The 19,236-nt window shown below is 40.4% G+C and overlaps 1 protein-coding gene across 2 annotated transcripts in view; it reads right to left on the bottom strand.

Moving 5' to 3' along the window:
• PDPK1 (3-phosphoinositide dependent protein kinase 1) overlaps nucleotides 1-16,139 on the bottom strand; it is a 28,912-nt gene extending 12,773 nt beyond the window's left edge. The window contains exons 1-6 of one of the 2 annotated variants that reach the window (XM_085237322.1): nucleotides 15,968-16,111; nucleotides 7,504-7,649; nucleotides 2,012-2,281; nucleotides 1,166-1,208; nucleotides 817-954; nucleotides 190-334 (exon numbers count right to left, since the gene is read on the bottom strand). In XM_085237322.1, the coding sequence (XP_085093448.1) occupies nucleotides 190-334; nucleotides 817-954; nucleotides 1,166-1,208; nucleotides 2,012-2,224 (539 nt within the window). In that variant the 5' untranslated portion in view covers nucleotides 2,225-2,281; nucleotides 7,504-7,649; nucleotides 15,968-16,111. Of the gene's footprint in view, nucleotides 1-189; nucleotides 335-816; nucleotides 955-1,165; nucleotides 1,209-2,011; nucleotides 2,282-7,503; nucleotides 7,650-15,967 lie in introns of both variants that reach the window. The other variant, XM_085237321.1, reaches the window with a different exon arrangement.
• Nucleotides 16,140-19,236: the final 3,097 nt, after the last annotated feature.

The raw sequence follows: 19,236 nt of genomic DNA, 5'->3' as shown, positions 1-19,236 counted from the left end.
TCAAACTAGAAAAATTGATGTAATAACAGATTTACTCTCCTCCTACCATTTGCTTTGTTTAACTCTATTCATTATATTAACAGCAGCACTAAGACTAGCAAAATGCTATTATATTCTTACTAGCCTTCCACAGTCTCCATTCAGTTAGACATCATGAATGTTTCTTGTGCATTAATCTTTGTGTATTACCTGTGAATAATTCCTTTCCCATGCAAATATTCCAGGGCTGATACAATTTCAGCAGTATAAAACCTGGTACAAGTCTCATCAAATGAGCCAATTTTGCGTATATACTTCAGCAGCTCACCGTTTTTAGCATAGCTAAGCCCAAAATCTGAATGTTAAGAAGTTAAGGTCTAGCATTAAAACATGGTAAAACCACCCCCACACACACTCTTTATTCAAAATAAAAGAAAATATTGAAAATATGTAACAGGAAAGTGAAAGTGGTTAATTTGAAGATTTATAGTAGCAACCCAAACCAATCTGTGACTGTACATATTAAAAATCTAGGATAAAGGTTCCAGTTTCTTAACACACCAAAGACCACACAGGAGGTTAACTCAGTAATTTTTCCAGCTAGTCACCCGAATAATTAAATAACTGTATAGAATTGCCTACAGGGAGAACCCCGACATCATTCTACTTGCTTAATTTATATCAAAAGCATGACGGAAGCAAGTTGTATTGCAACCATTAAGGTATTTTAAATACCTGAAGTTTATCTCATAATTCCTGTTGAACAATGTTTCAAAGGAAACAAAACCAAGGATTTTCATAACAAATTCTGTAAAAGTTTTAGAATCCAAAGGATACACAGCTTTTCATCATCCTGAAAGGTGAAGTAGAGTTTCACAAAGAAAGGATGATCCAGACGGGACATCACATCTCTCTCTCGTGTCACGTATGGCACCTTGTTTTCTTTTATGATATGACGTTTTTCTAGAATTTTAACTTAATGAAAAAAAAAAAAAAACACAGAATGAAAACACAGGAGATACAACCCAATTAAGTTCATTAAGTAATTCGTAGTTTGGTTGGGGGGATAATTGTTAGCTAGATTTATCATTAAAATGCTAATTATATTTTTTTGAATTGATACTTTGTTATCAGACAGCATTCATAAAGTATTCTAAAAAGTTACCCTTAAGGAGTTGATACTTACTGGCATATTCTCTAGAACTTGTCAATTCTCGAGCCAACACAACCTGTTGCCATAGGAGAGAAAATGTATAATGAATATAATGTAACCATTCAATGAAGGCATGCAATAAGAATTGCTTTTTATCTGCCAGTCTGTATTTAGACTACTGCTAGCCCCCCAAAAAGACCCAAAACAAAAGATATATACAAATGGCTGATATGAAAAAGATAAAGAAATATTACTCACTGGCTTTAAATGGGGCAACTACAAAAGCATCAAATGAAGTATTAATTGCTTTGAGTTCTTTAAGATAATTACTTAAGCAATTCATTCTTGTGCAATGCCATGGATGCCAAAAGTAGGTTAAAGTCAATCTATTTAAGCCTGCTGAATACAAGGATAATAATTACGGCTCTTGAAGTCCTTGAGGGCCGTGACACTAAAGGCTGAGTAAAAATACCCAAGAAATATTGCTCTTACATTCTTTCCTAAGCATCTGGCATTGGCTCTCATCACAAACAGGATATTGGGTAGAAGTTCTCCCCATTATAGGCTCTTAGCCCAATTTCAAATTCTTGATGTCATAAAACTTTAACGTAACACATTAAGCTGTCTAAATCTTACATTAGAAAGCAATGCCTCCCAAAAATCAAAGTATCAAGTCATCAGAATACACAACTTCTGATCAATTTAAAAAAGACTCAGAAACAACAACAACAAAAACCAGCGCTCCTATATCCTGCTCATTTACTCTTCAAGCTATCTCTAGACTTACATCTTAATAATCACCTGGACACGGAATTTTGAAGTTTATCTAAGATACCTGGCAGACTAACACAAAACCCGTGTTATAAAAAGTGAAGTTACCGTTGAAAAAGATCCTTCACCCAGAATTTTCCCAAATTTAAAGTCATCAGGTCGTTTCTTTCGAGGCTGCGGAGGCTGCTGTCCTGTATGTTGTGGCAAGGAGTTTGAACTAGATCTTGATTCAGCTGCGGTGCCCTCCATGTTAGATCCCTGTCTGCTGCCACAGGTGGAAATGACAGATGGAGTGCTGGAATCTGCTTGGTTCCTCACCATTGATGGGGATGGACAGGAACATAACACCACACTAGACTGGATTGGAACAGCATCATACTGAAAAGAGAAATGAAACTATTAACCCCACCTTCAAATAATTATCTCACACATCTGCACTCTGTGTGCATTCCTTCCTGTTTGAAAGGACTATCATGAAGATGAATGTAAGCATTTATACATTTAACAAAATTAAAGCTGCCATTTCCAAAAGAGACACTGCTTAGGTTACATTACAAACATACACTTAGCCATAAGTCTCAAAGTTTTAATTCAAGAAGGCAGATATTTGAGACTCAAAAAATAACTCCACAACAGCAAAGTGTCAAATTTTCGGGTACATTTCCCTAAGAATAACATAATTTTTAAAGTTTATTTCATGATTAGTGATGGAGCCACCAATTCATCTTAAGAAGTGAGAGTTTCCCTGAAACTTATAAAAGTTAAGGGTTAATTAACACTTATATTCACCAGCAACATTAATTTATAGATGAATGCTACAATGAATCATAAATGAAAAAGTAAACCATGAAAACTTTAGTAGGCAAAGGATGCATTTTACATGTACTACAGATTTTTAATTGGAATCTCACTTTTCCTATAAGTATTATCTTTCATTAAGTGAGGGGAGGGTCAGGAAGGAGAGGGAAAACGCTAATAAGATGCATGCAAAAGGCAGATAAGATGGAGGATTCTAATAATCAGAAATACTTTTCTCTTAAAAAACCCAACAACCTCTGTTCTGAGCCTTTAAAACAAAGGAGATTACAGTATTTTATCTCATACAGACTCCCCAGTTCTAAGACATACAAACAGATGCAGCCCTGAAAACAGCAAATATGAAAACAGACATTCCAAATACCAATCCTTGTAACGTACAAAGGAAATCATTATTTGGTACACTTTCATCAGCTTTTTGCAGTAAGACCAAGCAAACTAGTCAAGCTGGTTTCCCTTCCCATTGCTAATACACCTTCATTTGTCTGTCACACATTTGCTTCAACTGTTTTATATGAATTGGCCAGAAACACAGATAATGATAGTTCTGCTCAAGTTTCTCTGGCAAAAAATACTGAAATACAATACAGAGGGAATATTTAAGAATATTAACGCTGTAGCTCAACATGGATTCTCACTCTCAGCATTCAAACATACCGCCAGCAGAACGAAACAATGACTTGATGCAGATCTCCTAACCTCAGAACAGGTGTATTATACAAATCTGACCTAATCTGTGACCTCTCTCATCTTGCCAAAACAAGAAAACATCTCAAATTTCAATTCGAGTCAGTTCTAATAGAACCCACTTGAGAAGGGAACTGGACTTGCATCCAATCATTGCTTTAGGCTTAACGCACCTGCTCCAAAATTACCTATTATTTACTGTTCTGTGCAGAAATACATTTAATTTATTCATTTAGTGGCATTCCATATGTACATCAACATATTAGGCATCTAAATTCAGACCAAGGTAACAAAGTCAAACATACAGAACTACAATTCTGTTTTGCTCATGCTCAATAACTTATCTAAATATAAACTACTGTCATTTGAAAGGTAACTATTATTGAACAACTACCATAAACACTATCTTCCAAGAAGCATTTTCTTTCCAAAATGCACACAACCTACTTGAACCACAGTCTCTACTCCTTCTTTGGGATATTTCTGAGGACTGTAACTAAAATGGTAGGGCAGATCAGGATCAGGCAGCAGTTTCTTAGAACTTGTTTGAGCTTTATGACTTAACAGTACATTCCATAAAGCTTTTGTGAGGACACAAGGATGTTAAATTTGCATGTAGACTTGGAGACGATGGGAGAAGCTTTATCTTTGTGAAAAGTTCACTAACTCCATCAGAGAACAATGTATGACCTTCCTCAGAATTAATTACACAGCATTCTCATATTTGAAGAAAAGGAAATATATTGACAACACATACACATTAAAGTACAGGTGTTGTAGTACATTATTTTTTTAATGCTTTCTATATTGATATTTTAGCTGCACTTTCCCCATATTATCCAAGAATCAATGGTCACAAGTTACTTCCTCTAACTTTCTTACAGCCCAATCGAATCACATTTCCTTCTACTCTAAGGACACCCTGCATAAAGATTCACAGCAGCTGGAATTAAAACTAAATTGCATTCTTCTCTATAAAAACTGCAGCGCCTGCTGAGCACAAACATGACTGCTCAACAACTGACGTGATGCAGACACAGTAAATGGCTCTTTAATTGAAATACAGTAAAAAAACACATGTATATAACAGATGCTAATACTTGGATTTAAATGAACTGACTCTGGTCAGCTCAGGCTATGTTAAAGCAACAAACAGTACAGAGGTAAACAAGCAGCACTGGGAGATCTGAGTACTCTACAGCTGCCAACATCATTCTGAAGGAGGACGAAAAACCCATAAACAACAAAAAGCACCGAAGAACATGGAGAAAACAGGAAAAAATAGGATACAGTTTATTTACTTACAAGATATCTGAAAACAAGTTACAATGAATGTCATGTATAGAAAAGTCCTGAGTGAAGAAGACAGACAGGAATAATGGATGTTTTAGGAACAGAAGGTTATTTCCAGCCAGAGTATAGCATCAGTTAGCTATTTGACTTTCTCAAAGGAAAGTCAAGATTAATCTTGGAGTTTCAGACTGTTAAATCTTCACTAACTGACTAGTAACACAGTTCATTTTATTCACTTGAAACTAGTGCATTTACTGTTTTTTCCACTCCAGCTGTACACAATAGAACTATTAGAGAAGAAAACTTGAATCAATGCAGGAAGCCCATCAGCTATCACTATGTTTTCACTTTCGTACTTTCACTCCTCCCCCATTCTCTCCCTATGAAAACCCAGCTACACACTATGCTCCCAGCCAACTAAAAAGACTTCAACATTTTGGAATTCCTTATGCAACTCAGCATTTTGACAACAGCATTTGCACTGCAACTTATAATACATCCAAGTACAAAGTAAGCATCAAATAGCCAACTGCTCTAAAGCAGGTACAAGCATGATCTCTTCTAGCTTTTTCCCCACTGCAAGTTCTGCAGCACTACTTTGCTGATACAGTTGCATCAACACTAACAGCAGAAAAAAATACTCATACAGACTGGGCCTTCCAGAGCTACCAGTACTTGACACTCCTGTCCTAAGTGACATGATGCCAAATACCAAAAACAGGCACTATCTTTGCTATCATTGAAACTCCACTTGCAAAAGTAAATAAATCTTGCTCCTCTTACAGAGAAAGAGCATGAATAAGATCTTAACCTATAACTTTTTTGATACATTAAAGTAACTGCTGACTGTACTCAATCTGTAGCTGCACTAATTCGCATGGCAGCAGTAATCACAGAACAGCTTGGGTTGAAAGAGACTTCAAAGATTCAGCTTCCCCTACCATAGTAAGGTTGGAACACACTAGGATAAGGCTGCCTGAAGTCCCATCCAACCTGGTCCCAAACACCTTCGTGGATCACAAAAGCTTTTTCATCTACTTACCCATAAGGCTTTTTTTTTTTTTGAAACAGATCTTGCTACCAGAAAGTATTACACAATAAAATGAGCTCATCACCTCAAGTGCTACATTTGTTTTGATTATAAACAACGCTGATGAGACTAAGACTCATAGGCACAACCTTCCTATGAATGTTTATCATAAATCATATCGGAGGTCTACTAAATGCAGACACTTAAAAGATACTTGACTTGGCAATATATTGCCATGTGAAATACAAAATATTGTTCAGGGGAACAAGTACAGGGCATATCCTAAGCAGAAGCTAGTTAAATCCCTTAATAATTTATAATAGTCATCCTGAAACAAGGATCTATTCCAGTTCACACATGCATTGATTCTCAAAGCCCAAAAGTTTAAAGAGAAAGAACAGCCATTCAAAAATAAAGACTGGGGGGGAGGGGGGAAGAGAGGAGTTGGGGGGAAGAAACAACACGTTCAGCAAAAAGGTACATCACTTAAAGCAATCCATAGCTTTTGGTAACTCAGAAAACAGTTAAGATATTGCTTTTGTCTCCACTAAAACATCACTACAAGTCAAAATACGATACAAGAACTAATAAATAACGAGGAGAGACAGACAAAAAAGTCTAATATCTGAATATAAAGAACTCGGAAACCAACTAGGAGCAGCTGTCTTCTTGCCACTAGTATTACATAAACATTAAGGAACAAACCAAAATCAATCACTTTCAGGACAGAAAAAAATAATCAAGAGACTAAATACCTGGAGCAATACCTAATTACCTGACTAGACTGAGCTCCTGTAATTTTTGTTTAATAAAGGGACCAACTGTCTTAGCCTTGTGGCTTCAGAGAGCACAAGACTACAAAAATTAGGATCACCTGCAATTCAGCAGAAGTCATACTGCATGTAACTACTGAGTAGTTTATGCCACGAGTATTAGGTTAAACCACACCAAGTCCAGAAACTATTAGACAGAGAAGCCAGTACAAACACATACGCTCTACATCAGGAAAGTCTGCTTCATAAACTACCTGATTCAGAAAGCAACACAGCAGCCATCTAGGATGGCTATGAATTACATCTTTTCATTTGCAAATGGAGCCTGAGAGGCTTTTAAAACCTATACTACATTATGCAGTGTAAGATTTCCTCCACAAGTATGATGGTACCTCTTTGATTGACAGCCCTTACATCTCTACCAAACAAAGCTCCTTAATACAGAAAGATCTGTGAATCCAAGATTCAAAGTCCAAATTAAAACATTCATCTTCAAATAAAAACAGGGAGCCCATCTATTTATCCCTTCTTAATTGCACAGATAAAGTTTTTATTTCACACTGAAAGTGATCGCTTTCATCAGACAGATGGTTTGGAGTTTTATAGATAAGACACTTACTTATCAATACTGTGATTCTGCTAAAGACAGAGTGTGTTACACAGATTTGGCTCGAAATGTCTATCAATTACTTTGATATTGTCATACAAGAATATAATTTTTAAACTGAAGCTTATTTCATATTGCTTAGAAATTAACCATTAAAAATCTAGATTATTCTAAGGGTTTATTTGTAAAATACAAAGTGAAAAAACATGGACAGCTAGGCAGTTATATTTCTTTTCATGGCACATTGGTATTTCAAAGGGTTGACAAGATGTAGCAACTGAATGCAACACAGATCTTGTATCTGAAAAACAGAGGAAGAAAGGGCAATTAACAGGCATTATACACTGCTTTCCCACTGGCATTCTCCCCCTCATCCCATAATGAAAATATTTACCTTCTCTAGGTTTTCCAATACCTATTTGTGACAGCCTCCACTGCAAAGGCTAGCGTGCAACACACCCTGGAGGGTCCAGCATATTCCATCAGGTCAGACACTTGGGTGGCTCTGAAGATATATCCTCAAATTATTCCTCAGGTTTCCTAAAATGAGAATTCAGGCAAAAACATGGTAGCTCAGCAACAAGAAACACAACTTAAGATACAAAGAAACATTGAATCAGAGTAATAAGTCTTACCTTTTAGTGCAGAGAACACAGAACAGGTAGCACTGTTCATTATAGTCCAATTTCTTCCAGGAACAGCTTGCAGAGGGCATAATGATTATCACGTGGTCCATATCAATAAGTTAAATCTTCAACATCAGCGTTCCTTTTGTATCCTCTCTATGCTGCTACACCAGAATGACTGCCAGGAACGAAGGCAACCCAGAACAATAACAGACTGTGTGCTCTCAAACTACAGTGAACATCAATTGTTCTATCAAAGCACTGTATCACAGAATCATAGAATGCTTTGGGTTGGAAGGGACCTTTAAGATCATTAAGTTCCAAGCCCCCTGCTCTAGGCAGGGACATCTCCCTCTACACCAGGTTGCTCAGAGCCCCACACGGCCCAGCCCTAAACATTTCCATAGAGGGGGCATCCACAACCTTGCTGGGCAACCTATCCAGTTTAAAACCTCTTCTTCCAGTTTAAAACCATTTTCCCTTCTTCTGTTGCTACATGCCCTTAAAAAGTTCCTCATTTTTCTTGTAGGCCACCGTCAGGTACTGGAAGACCACTAGAAGAACCCCCTGGAGCCTTCTCTTCTCTAGGCTGAAGAACCCCAGCTCTCTCAGCATCTCCTCATAAGGGAGGCGCTCCAGCCCTCTGATCATCTTCGTGGCCCTCCTCTGGACCCACTCCAACAGCTCAACCACCTTCTTGTGTTGGGAGCTCCAGAACTGGACACTACTGCTGCAGAGTAGAGGGGTAGAATCACCCCCTTTGACCTGCTGGTCACACTTCTCATGATGCAACCTAGGATACGGCTGGCCTTCTGGGCTGTAAGCACACACTGCTGGCTCACGTTCTTCTTCTCAGGGCTGCTTTCAAGTCATTTTCTGCCCGACCTGTATCTGTGCTTGGAATTGCTCTTGCACTTGGTCTTGTTGAACTTCATAAGGTTGGTATGGGCTCATCTCTCAGGCCTGTCCAGGCCCCTCTGAAGAGCATCTCTTCCCTCCAGCACGTCAACTGCACCACTCAGCTCAATGCTGTCTGCAAACCTGCTGAGGAACCACTGTTCACATCGCCTACAAAGACATTAAAAAGCACCAGTCCCAGCACTAATCCTTGAGGAATGCCACTCATCATCAGTCCCACTCAGACACTGAGCCATTGACTGCAACTCTGAGTGAGGCCATCCAGCCAATTCCTTATCCAGCAAGCAGCCATTCCAACAAATCCATTTTTCTCCCATATGGTGACCAGGTTGTCATGCAGGACAGTGTCAAACACTTTGCACAAACAAGTCCAGGTGCTCTTCTTTTATCTACTGGCGCTGTAACTCCATCATTAAAGGCCTCTAAGTTTGTCAAGCATGACTTGCCCTTGGTGAAGCCATGCTGATATCCTAACACATATTTAGTCTCCAAATTCTGTCAAGAAATGGACCATCAGACTTTCTGACAAGTGACCAACAGTGTACTCTATTAATCTATTAAAAAATGTGTGTAGATAGGAGAAACAATATACTGAACAATTTATGAAACTGTATTACAATAGCTTTCACTTACACATGCTTAGATGTTTGTCAATCAATTTAAATCATTTTAAAACAGATGTATTTGTCAACACTTATTTCCTTCAAGGAATTAACATACTTGCCTGAAGAAAAGCAGAACATCTATTCATATGCCTTAAAAAAATAAGTAGATACTGTTTGATTAAATCTCATGATCATAACACAAAAATCAAACACAAGATAGGTCTCGGAGAACTCAGATTAAGCCAAGATATGGCAGTAGTTCTGAATATGCTACACAACCAGTAAATTGCTCATCCACAGAAATACGACACTCGTGGCCATATTATAAAAGTAAAACATCTTAGAAATTTGGGACATATGAAAACATGCAAGCTGAACACTCAGCTTGATAAAAATTATTTATCTCCACAATCAGGAAGGAATACCACTGGAGGGGAGCAGTGTGGAAAACAAGAAGCATGCTTCCACGTTCTGAAATCTAGGGAAAAATGTCAAAGGCTTTAAAGAACCACACTTAACATTTATTTACTGAAAAAAAGTGGAATACATTCAGAGAAAACTAGCCATGGATTGGTGTGCCTGGTTGGCAAACACTCTGTCTTCTTCAACGACTTAATAATTATTATTAAATAGAAAAGAGCTCGAAGTATGAAGTTAAAGCACCTCATCAAAAAATCTGATAAGGAAGGGATACCAAACTTTTATTTTGAAATACAAAAACAGTATCATCTGCTTTTAGGTACTGCACAAATCCATTTTTTAAAAAAGCCTAACAAATTCGGCACTTATAAGAAACTGTGCTAGGTTACAAAGATGCCAAAGATACTTTGCCTGGACAAAGGGATTTTTTTCCTACAGAAAAGCACTTTGAGAAACACTGTAAGATAATCACTTAAAAATGCAGTAAACAAACCCAACACCAAGTGTTAATTACTTGTAGTGATAAAAAAAAAAAGCATTAAACACATACCATTGTTATAGAAGACTAGTGTTTGGTGTTATGCTGTACAGAGCTGCATCAGCAATTGTTCAAACAGCATGTAAATATTAGCAGAGAATTTAACATCCAGCTTATAACTCCAAGAAATGTCCATCAGCCCCATCTGCCTTGAAGAAACAGACTAGCAGTCAACAAAATTGTTTGTCTAAAGCCAACCAAACTGTCAAAACCTGTATGTTTCAATCAAGTTTGTTCTGAATGCTCATAAATGGCTACTGATAAATACATTTAAAAGAACAGTCTGAAAGTTTCCATTTCAACTGCAACAGGAATCTTACTACAGTTTAGTTTTGAAAAAAGATCTGAAGACAAGTAATCCTATGTGAAGTGAAATTTTTTTATCTCAGAAGTTCTGAGTTCATCTGTTGCTTAAGATATTGTTTTTTATGAACAAACATGCAACTTCTCAAAAGCTCTGTAATATAAGGTGTGGGTTGTTTTTTTTCTTTCTTTTTCGTCATTCCAGCTATTATGCCAACCACCCGATTAAACAAATCTCTGACCTACCAATACACAGTAATGCTCATCTTCATGCAGCGTCACTTGAAACCTCTCTACCAGCAGAAGGTGTGCATGTCCTGAAGCACTGTACAAAACCATTCCCCTCCCCTCCAAAAAAGAAAATTCTAACAAGATGCAGTAACAAATCAGCACTGTTTAAAAGAAAAGAGTAACAACTTTAAAAGCTGTGCCCTGATAATGCATTTCAAGATTAAAGATGGTAAGTGTTAGTGGAATGGAAAGCCCAGAGTAAATAATTCTGCAAAGATGCTGTTCTACCTCAACTGCCTGATCTCTGCAACAGTGGGAAACAGAACCAAGAAAAGAAATTCACACAATGTAGCCTGCATGATGTATGAACAGCCTCAAAGAAAAAATAACGTGCAGGCAGTGGTGAGAGTACCTGTTATCCAAAGATACAGTAACATTTTACAGGCCTTGTATTATTTTAAGACACCATTAGATTGCTTAAAACAACACAACCACCACCTTGACAGCAGGTTTTTGCCTCGTGCTTGAAGATATCCTCAGGAGTCGTATATCAAGAAGAGTAATTGTGAATTTCTTCTTTGGTTTTCTGGATGCACATTCTCAGGAAGCTCACGGTATACAAAGAAGCGTTTTTAAGGCCAGGGAGACACACCGTAGTGTTCATATGAAAGCCACCCCAAAACACACACAAAGCTCAGCTCTGACACCTTGCCTCCTTCATAATTCATCTGACCACCTACCAGCACATCTTTACTTTCTGTAGCAGATCTACATCACGGTTTGTCTGTAAGCAAATAAAGAGGAAATTGCATTCACGTAGCATCAGCAGAAGTACAGTCGATAGACTAGAATCTGGAAGCACAAGGAACACTTCCATACTGTCGGACTGGTTTGATTTTTCATTTGGAGCATAATGGTAGATTATCTACAAGCCTGCTTCTACAAGCAATGAGTTTATTACGTACACAGCAATGCTGTCCCAAACGCTACAGTTCATGCAAATGCTTTTCCTAAATATAACAACCTTACAAATACTGTGCTATTTTCTGCCACTAATTTACAAGATTTCAATTCCAAGTTCAGGTAAGGATTAAAGGCAATGAAAGGATTTGTAAGAATCTGCATACCATCTAGTTATCATCTATTTATTAAGGGGCAGGGACTATTAAAGACCATTCGCCCAAACCCCTCCCTGCACCTCCAAGCCTCAAAACAGATCAGAAACAGGAAACCACAAAAATCTCTAAGAACCTGAAGTCAGCCTGTGGCCCAAATAGCTATAAATGTAAACAAGCCACCGAGAATTCATTTCATGCAAACTGATCCAGCCCAGCTCACAAGAAGCCATCTGTAACAGCAAGAAATCTAGATGCCATTCTGCAGGAGCTGATGAAGTACCCCAATACGAGGGGTGCTGTGCACCATGGATAAGGCTTGCTAACAAACACAAAAGAGCTTCCTGTACAAGGTTCCTTGATAGCAGTGCTAGGATTTAGGAGGCAGAGACAGCAGTCATGAATGAAGAGCAGAGCAGTAGCCCTAGGGAAGTGGCAATATGTGGACAGAATATACAGAGGTTGGACAGTGCAATCGAGAACTATGATGAATTCCCACAACTGCTAAAGAACTGAACATCAAATTTAATCCTTTCTTTTCAGAAGAATGTGCTAAGCAAGTTAATCCTTGCAATCTGCTCCTATAAAGAATTACAGAATATTTGCCAAGTGAAGCATTTATACTTTTTTTTTTTAAACACAGAAAAAGCAGTCTCAATTTCAACGTTTAGTGCATGCTGTGATTAGTTCTTTCCCAGACCTTGGCAACTTTCCACAGACCTACCTGCAAATAAGATGTCAAAAAGGGAAGGAGGGGAAGGAATTCAGTGCCCCCTGCCCACACATTTTTTTCAACTGCATATACATTATCTAACCTGGCAACATGCAAAAAGTTTTCCCAGAAATATCACAGACAGTAATTCCCTGGTTTTGCACAAATTCTTTAGAAAGCTCCATTATGAGGAACATAGAGAAGTTTAGAAGTTTAGAGAGTTTATCTTTTAAACTGTTTTCTGAATGGCGTTTTGTTCTTCCCATAATCAAAAGTAACTTCTGACTCTGACTTTATCTGAGGCCATAAACATGCCAGTTTCACAGCAATTCAGATAGCTTTTCTAAAAGAAAAATCGGTAAGATACAAGTTCAGTGCTAGAAAACATTTCAAAATTATTTCACATCTTCATAGGTGAAATCTATTTCTATTCCTTTGAAAATTTATTAGTTTTCTCACAGCCTAAAACAGTGACTGCACTCCTGGTTTTGTGTGGCAGAACTCCTGCCTGTACTTTAGCAATCAGCATCCCTTCCCAAGAATTCCTTCAATGCTTACTTTCAGCTGCTCAGCTTTACAGTAGTGTGATGAACCCAAGGCTGAGCGTGTTTCAGAAGGTTCAGCACAACCTACTTGCACCATTACAACAGCTGTATGAAACAGACACTGCTTCAAGCATTCTAAGACAGACCAAATTACCCAAAGAATGTTTGGTTTAACAAAAAATGAACTAAAACAAACCTATCCACACACTGGATTTAGTTGATCATTGCCATTACCTACAGATTATCTCTGAACTGTCTCCTTCCCAACAGCTACCAACACTTCCTATGTAAGCAACAGTAATACCTACAGTCACTCCTGTTTAGCATAACCTATTTTTCATCTTTGAGCACTGTCTGTAATTCTCAACATCTATTTCTTTTATTATTTTCTTCTCCTGGAAGCTGCTTTGGTAAGAGATTTACTGAAAACTTACCCTAGTGAAAAGTCTATGCATGAGTGATAAAGAATAGTCACAGTCCTATGCTGAAAACCCAGGAGAAAATCATATTAAGTAGATATGTTATAGGAAAAAAAGCCTTCAAAATTCTGATTTTTTTTTACCTACAAATAATTACAAACAGAACTCTTACTATAGCCTAGTCCAATTCCTTGTGAAGATGCAGAACTTGATTAAGAAACTAGTTCTTTGAGAAATATAGCTCACATTAATCCTATGAGAGGACAAAAACAGCATGTTAACAGTTTTGTTCACACCTCTGTGACTACAGTACAGGTTTTATCAGGACAGATTCATTGGAGGAATGGAACTTGCACTGTAATAATTGCTAGGCCTACCATTGAAGACACTCTCGAAATTAAAGCCATAAATTCTTCCAGACCTTCATTTCAAGAGGAAGAAAACTTACTGATAAAAAAATCTCCAGATGCTTATAATGGCATGAACAGTACATAACTACGACCATACTGACACCTTCAACTAAAGCAGCACTAAAACCGCTTCCTGGTTAAAAACACAATTCTCTCTTTGGTACCACAGCTTCAAAAAAGAACATTATAGGTAATTGCCTCCATGTACGTGAATACAAAAGCTAACACACAGGAATGATGCAATAAGAGAAAGCTGTGCTCTATCTCCCCACCCCCCATCTTTTGTAGTTCTTGTAAAATGATCACAGAACTCACTCATTTCATCACACAGATTGTATTTACTGTATCTTGCTAAGAGTTTCAGAAATACTGCATTTCCCACTTTTGATATCATGTGAACTACAGAAAGCTTGGCTGAATCAAAGCACCTCTGACTGCAAATACCAGGCAGTACACTCACCTGAGCAGAGAAATGTTAACAAGGTAGAACAGAAGGAAATGAAATTAAGTTACTCTGAATATATATATATATTTTTTTTTAAACAAAAAGCAATTGTCAATTTCATTTTTCATTCATTCTCTCTTGGCATACATCTCTTACAGGGATGTGAATTGTTCACAGAAAAGGAACAGAAACAGAAGTATCTGGAGGGGAAAAAAAACAAACAGAAGAGCGATGAGTAAGGACAGGAGCATGAAGGGAAGTGTGCTCCCTGTTTAAGCTGGCTCATGCAAACATAAGTCTTCTCTAATAGCAATAAACAGCCACATGGAGCTATCTCGAATAGCAGAAGTGCAAAACTAATTCTTTTCATAACAGAACATAAGTTTATTTCATAATCCTCCACGCAGTATTCCATGGCTTCCCCTGTTGGGCTGTTCCACAAATCAACTTTCATTTTCAGCCAATACATACAACTACACGCAACACCCTTAAAAAAAATAAACCCCTAAGCACAAAGAGTAGAACACACTACAAAACAAGGCTTTGAGAATTAACTCAACTATGCCAGACTTCGTGCAGATCCTCCTCAACCAATCTCAGATGAAAAAGATTGCTACAGAGCAGAGCTCGGCAGCTCACAGAAGCGCTGGGGAGTGAACCCACTTGAAAGACCACCTGACTTGAAAGCACAGCAACAGACACACACATATAAGGGATGCATTGGTGTCAGTTACTTACACTGACATCATTCAGTGCTGGTCGTTACTGCTTTAGGAAAAAAAAAAAAAACAACCACGTAAAAAAGTCCTACTTTCTTGCTGCCTTAATAAGGAATTTCTGCATTAATTACACCGTATAATCGTCAATGTTAAGTAAGATTTACTATTTTTAACCTCTGCTTATCAGCCGCAACTGCACATTAAGCAGCGCTCACAAAATGGAATTCCAAGTTTTTTATTCTCAGCCGAACGTAAACAACTGCCCGAAGGGCTGTCCCAGGACCACCCTCAGTCTCCCCGACGCGTTTTTTCCCGCTACAGAAGAACCGCATAACCGAGCACGCAGGCGGCTCCCCAGGAGCAGGGGCAGAGGCCGCGCGGGGAGGAGGCGGCCCGGCGGAGCCACGCCATCGCCCCGTAACCGGAACGGAGAGGCCGCGGGCGGCCCGGGCCCCGGCTCCGCTTCCCCGCGACGCCGGGCCGAGCGCGGGCGCCCATCGCCTCTCTCGCCTCGCGATCTCGGGGCCCCATCGCAGCACCGGGGAGAACGGAGCGACCGCGAACGCCGCCCCGCCTCCGGGACTGGAAGGAGGAGCGGCGGCGGTACCGAGGCCGACCCCGCACGGCGCGGCGCTCGCCCGGCGGCCCTCCTTGCGGGCGGGGAGCGGCGGGGCCGCCCGCAAAAGCCCCTCCGCGACCCCGCCGCCCGGCAGCGTGCAGGACGCGGGCGGCCCGCCCCCTCACGGCCGGGCTGGGCCGGGCCCGGCGCTCGGGCCTACTCCTTCCCCGGCGGCGCGGCGGCCGCCGGCAGCCTCAGCCAACGGCCGCGCCGGCCCCGCACCCCGCACTCACCAGGTGGCTGCTGGTGCTCGCCATGGGCTCCGCCCGGCCGGCCGGCGCGGCCCGCGCTCCAGTCGCCCTTTAAGAGCCCAGCGCACGGCCGCCCGGCCCGAGCCAATGGGGCTCTCGCATCCTCCGTCCGTGACGTCACCCACAACAATGCCCCCCCCGCTGTGGGCGGGACTTCCGTCCAACCCGCAAATTTCACCGGTCTCGCTACCTGCCACTCATGCTCAAGCCCGCACGGAGCGCCTCCCATCAGCCTCAGCGCACGTTCAGTGCGAGCATGCGCGGCTGTTGCGGGGATGCTGCCGGCTTCGCTTCCTGTTGGGGTGAGGGCGGTGGGGCGCGCGGCCTTTCCAACTTCCGCCTTGCGCTCACATCCGGGTTTTCTTCCTGACGTAAAGGCGCCGTGGGAGCGGCGTGGTGACGTCCGGAGGCCGGGTGGTTCCTACGCCACGCCGTGGCGTCACGGCGCGCGGTGCCGCCTGCTGTCTCGGTAGCGCTTGGTGCCTCATCCCCTGAACTTCCGCTGAGGCTGTCAATCCTTGTGCCAGCCACGGACCCGAACGTGTAACAGATGCAATTTCCCCGTAGGCATTCTTAAAAATCTGTCTTTTCAATAATAATAATAATAAAAGGCCTGTGTCTGGCGCTCCTTATGTCTGAATACACTGAATCCGACATAAAGTTTTTGTTAGAAGGCTTTCATTTGAGATCTCAGAACTAAATAATTTTTATCCCACATCATAAATGCACTCAAAAAGTACTCATCAACATCTTTAACTATTGTACAGTATAAGTAATGAGCAGTTATTCTTTCAGGTAAGTTTGTAGGAAACACGTCCCCAGATTTGCTTCCCAGCCTGTGTTCTCAAGCACTCAAAAGTGTATTTGCTCACAGGAGTTGGCTGGATCCAGCCCAAAGCACTGACTCACATCACCAGTGCTGAGGGTATATGGGGTTATTGTTCAGGTATGCTTACAAGGTGGTATGACGCCTTGTATGAACAATTTTAATTCATCAGGAGATTATGAATTTTAAGGAAATGCTCGAAAGAGTAATGCAGGGAAGGGCCACATTGTTTAGCGAGCTGCATCAGAATCTTCAATGTTAATGTATAATTAACTTCAAATAAGGCTGGGGTGGTTGGGCAAGGCAGCAATCCTGCAGCGTCCTAGTGGGAAACTACTTCAGAAAGTATTTTGCAATATTAACGAATCCCAAAAGTCTGGTACACCTCTCCTACAAAGCAAGGCTGAAGGAGCTGGGGGTGTTCAGCCTGGAGAAGAGAAGGCTCCGAAGAGATCTCGTTGTGGCCTCTCAGTACCTAAAGGGAATTAATAACGAGAGGAGATAATGACTTTTTACAGGGGCAGACAGTGATAGGGCAAGGGAAATGGTTTTAAACTGAAAGAAGGCTGATTTAGATTAGATTTTAGGAGGACATTTTGTGCTCAAAGGGTGATTAGGCACTGGAACTTCTGCCCAGAGAAACTGGATACCCCATCCCTGGAGGCGCTCAAGGCCATGGAGGGGCCTGGGCTGCCTGAGCTGGTGGGTGACAACCAAAACAGCTGGGGTTGGAACTAGATGATCTGTAAGATCTCTTCCAACCCCATACATTCTATGACTCACTGTTACTATAATTCTTTTATTTTCATGATACCATTGTATTTACTAAATAACTAAATAAATACAATAATGTCTAGCCTTCCTTGATGTGAAGATCTTATGCTTTTGCCTAATTAAGTTACAAATATCTTCCTACTCTGGAAGACTATATGACCTCAAAAGCGCCACTCAGGAAACATCTTTGTAATTTTACAGCATCGTATACAAGTACAGATATATTCCTCAGCGGTGCTGGCTGCTCACCTTCACCTGCAACACGACCTCTAAATTAAGATGGAGCTTAGGAAAGGCCTACTCCAGTTTTAGCAACCTAATCATGTGGAAGATGTGCCCAGCTCATGGCAGAGGAGGTTGGAAATAATCTCTAAAAGTCCCTCTCAACCAAACTATTTTATGATTCTAAATTTAGGGATCACTTAGATTAGGGTAGACCAGGAAAAAACATTTTAGAAATGAGTGTAAAATCTTATTGGACACCTTGGAAGTCTGTGAAAACAGGACTCTTCCAGCAGAGGGCAATGGCAGATTGGAGAGGGTGCTGCTAAAAAAGCATTGGTCAAGAGCAAAGGGAGCAGCAAGAGGCAGGGCTGGCCCAGGATGAAGTGGTGCAAGCCAGCAAACCCCAGTACAGGCAGCCCCTCACATAATGTCTGCAGTTTCATGTTACAACTTGATCCCTGGTTTGCAAGTTGTTAAAAACAAAAAAGCAGCCTTCCCTCCACTCCTGCTTCATACATACACGTTCTAGCATAACAAGAAGACCTCCTCTTTTCCAGTTACCATCACCAGTACATAATATATGCCCCATCAAATATTACAGTTCTCACTTTAAAACCAATCGTTTAGATCTCCATGCTAGATTAATTATTTTCTCTTCAGAATTGCAGTAGTGCCTTTACCAGGATCAGATATATAGATCAGATTAAATCACTTAAATTGCTACTAAAATGACTATTTTTAATTCTTGGTGATTTTATTAGTTAGAAGAATGTATGCATGAGTGAAAATGTGGGTGGCTCTGTGAAGGAGCATACTTTCTGCTGAAGGGTGCTTGGTAATTGAGGGGCTATGGTGGTCTGGAAAGATCTGTGATGCTTAAGATTTCTGTAGCACAAGATTTGTGACTCACAGGAGGACAGCAATACAGGGAAGATGAAATGACAGAGCTGCGGATCTTGACTTGACAGTGCTTTGGGTAAACTGTAAGATTGTGGTGTAGTGAGTGTAACCAACATTCTCTGTCCTCCTCCTTTACACATTGATCAGATTTAAAAAAAGTAGACGAAAAAGAGCAAACTGTTTCTCTTGTCTCTGGAATTACTTTCATCCCATCTGCTTACTTAACCAGGAAAAGATTTATGGCTTTATTTGGCCATTGACTCGTGGCTGCCATAGGAGAAAAAGATTGCTTCCACAGCTCTTTCCAGTAAGAGTTTGGAGATAAATGATCCTATGCTCTGCAGCTTCAACTTTTGTGTGTGTGTGTTTCAGCCTATCAGACTCCAGTATTTGAGAGTTTCATTGTCCTCTAATGTATCAGAAACCATACTGTGAAGAGAATTCATCCCGAGTACACGACAGGTCACATCTTAATGCTTGCGATTCGTTGGCTGCTCTTTTAGATACCTATGCTATTGAGAAATGT

The sequence above is a fragment of the Meleagris gallopavo genome, chromosome 16 (genome assembly GCF_905368555.1).
Source record: "Meleagris gallopavo chromosome 16, MGAL_WU_HG_1.1, whole genome shotgun sequence".
NCBI lineage: Eukaryota > Metazoa > Chordata > Aves > Galliformes > Phasianidae > Meleagris > Meleagris gallopavo.
Note: the sequence above shows the minus strand (reverse complement) of the source record. Positions and strands in the feature narration are given on the sequence as shown.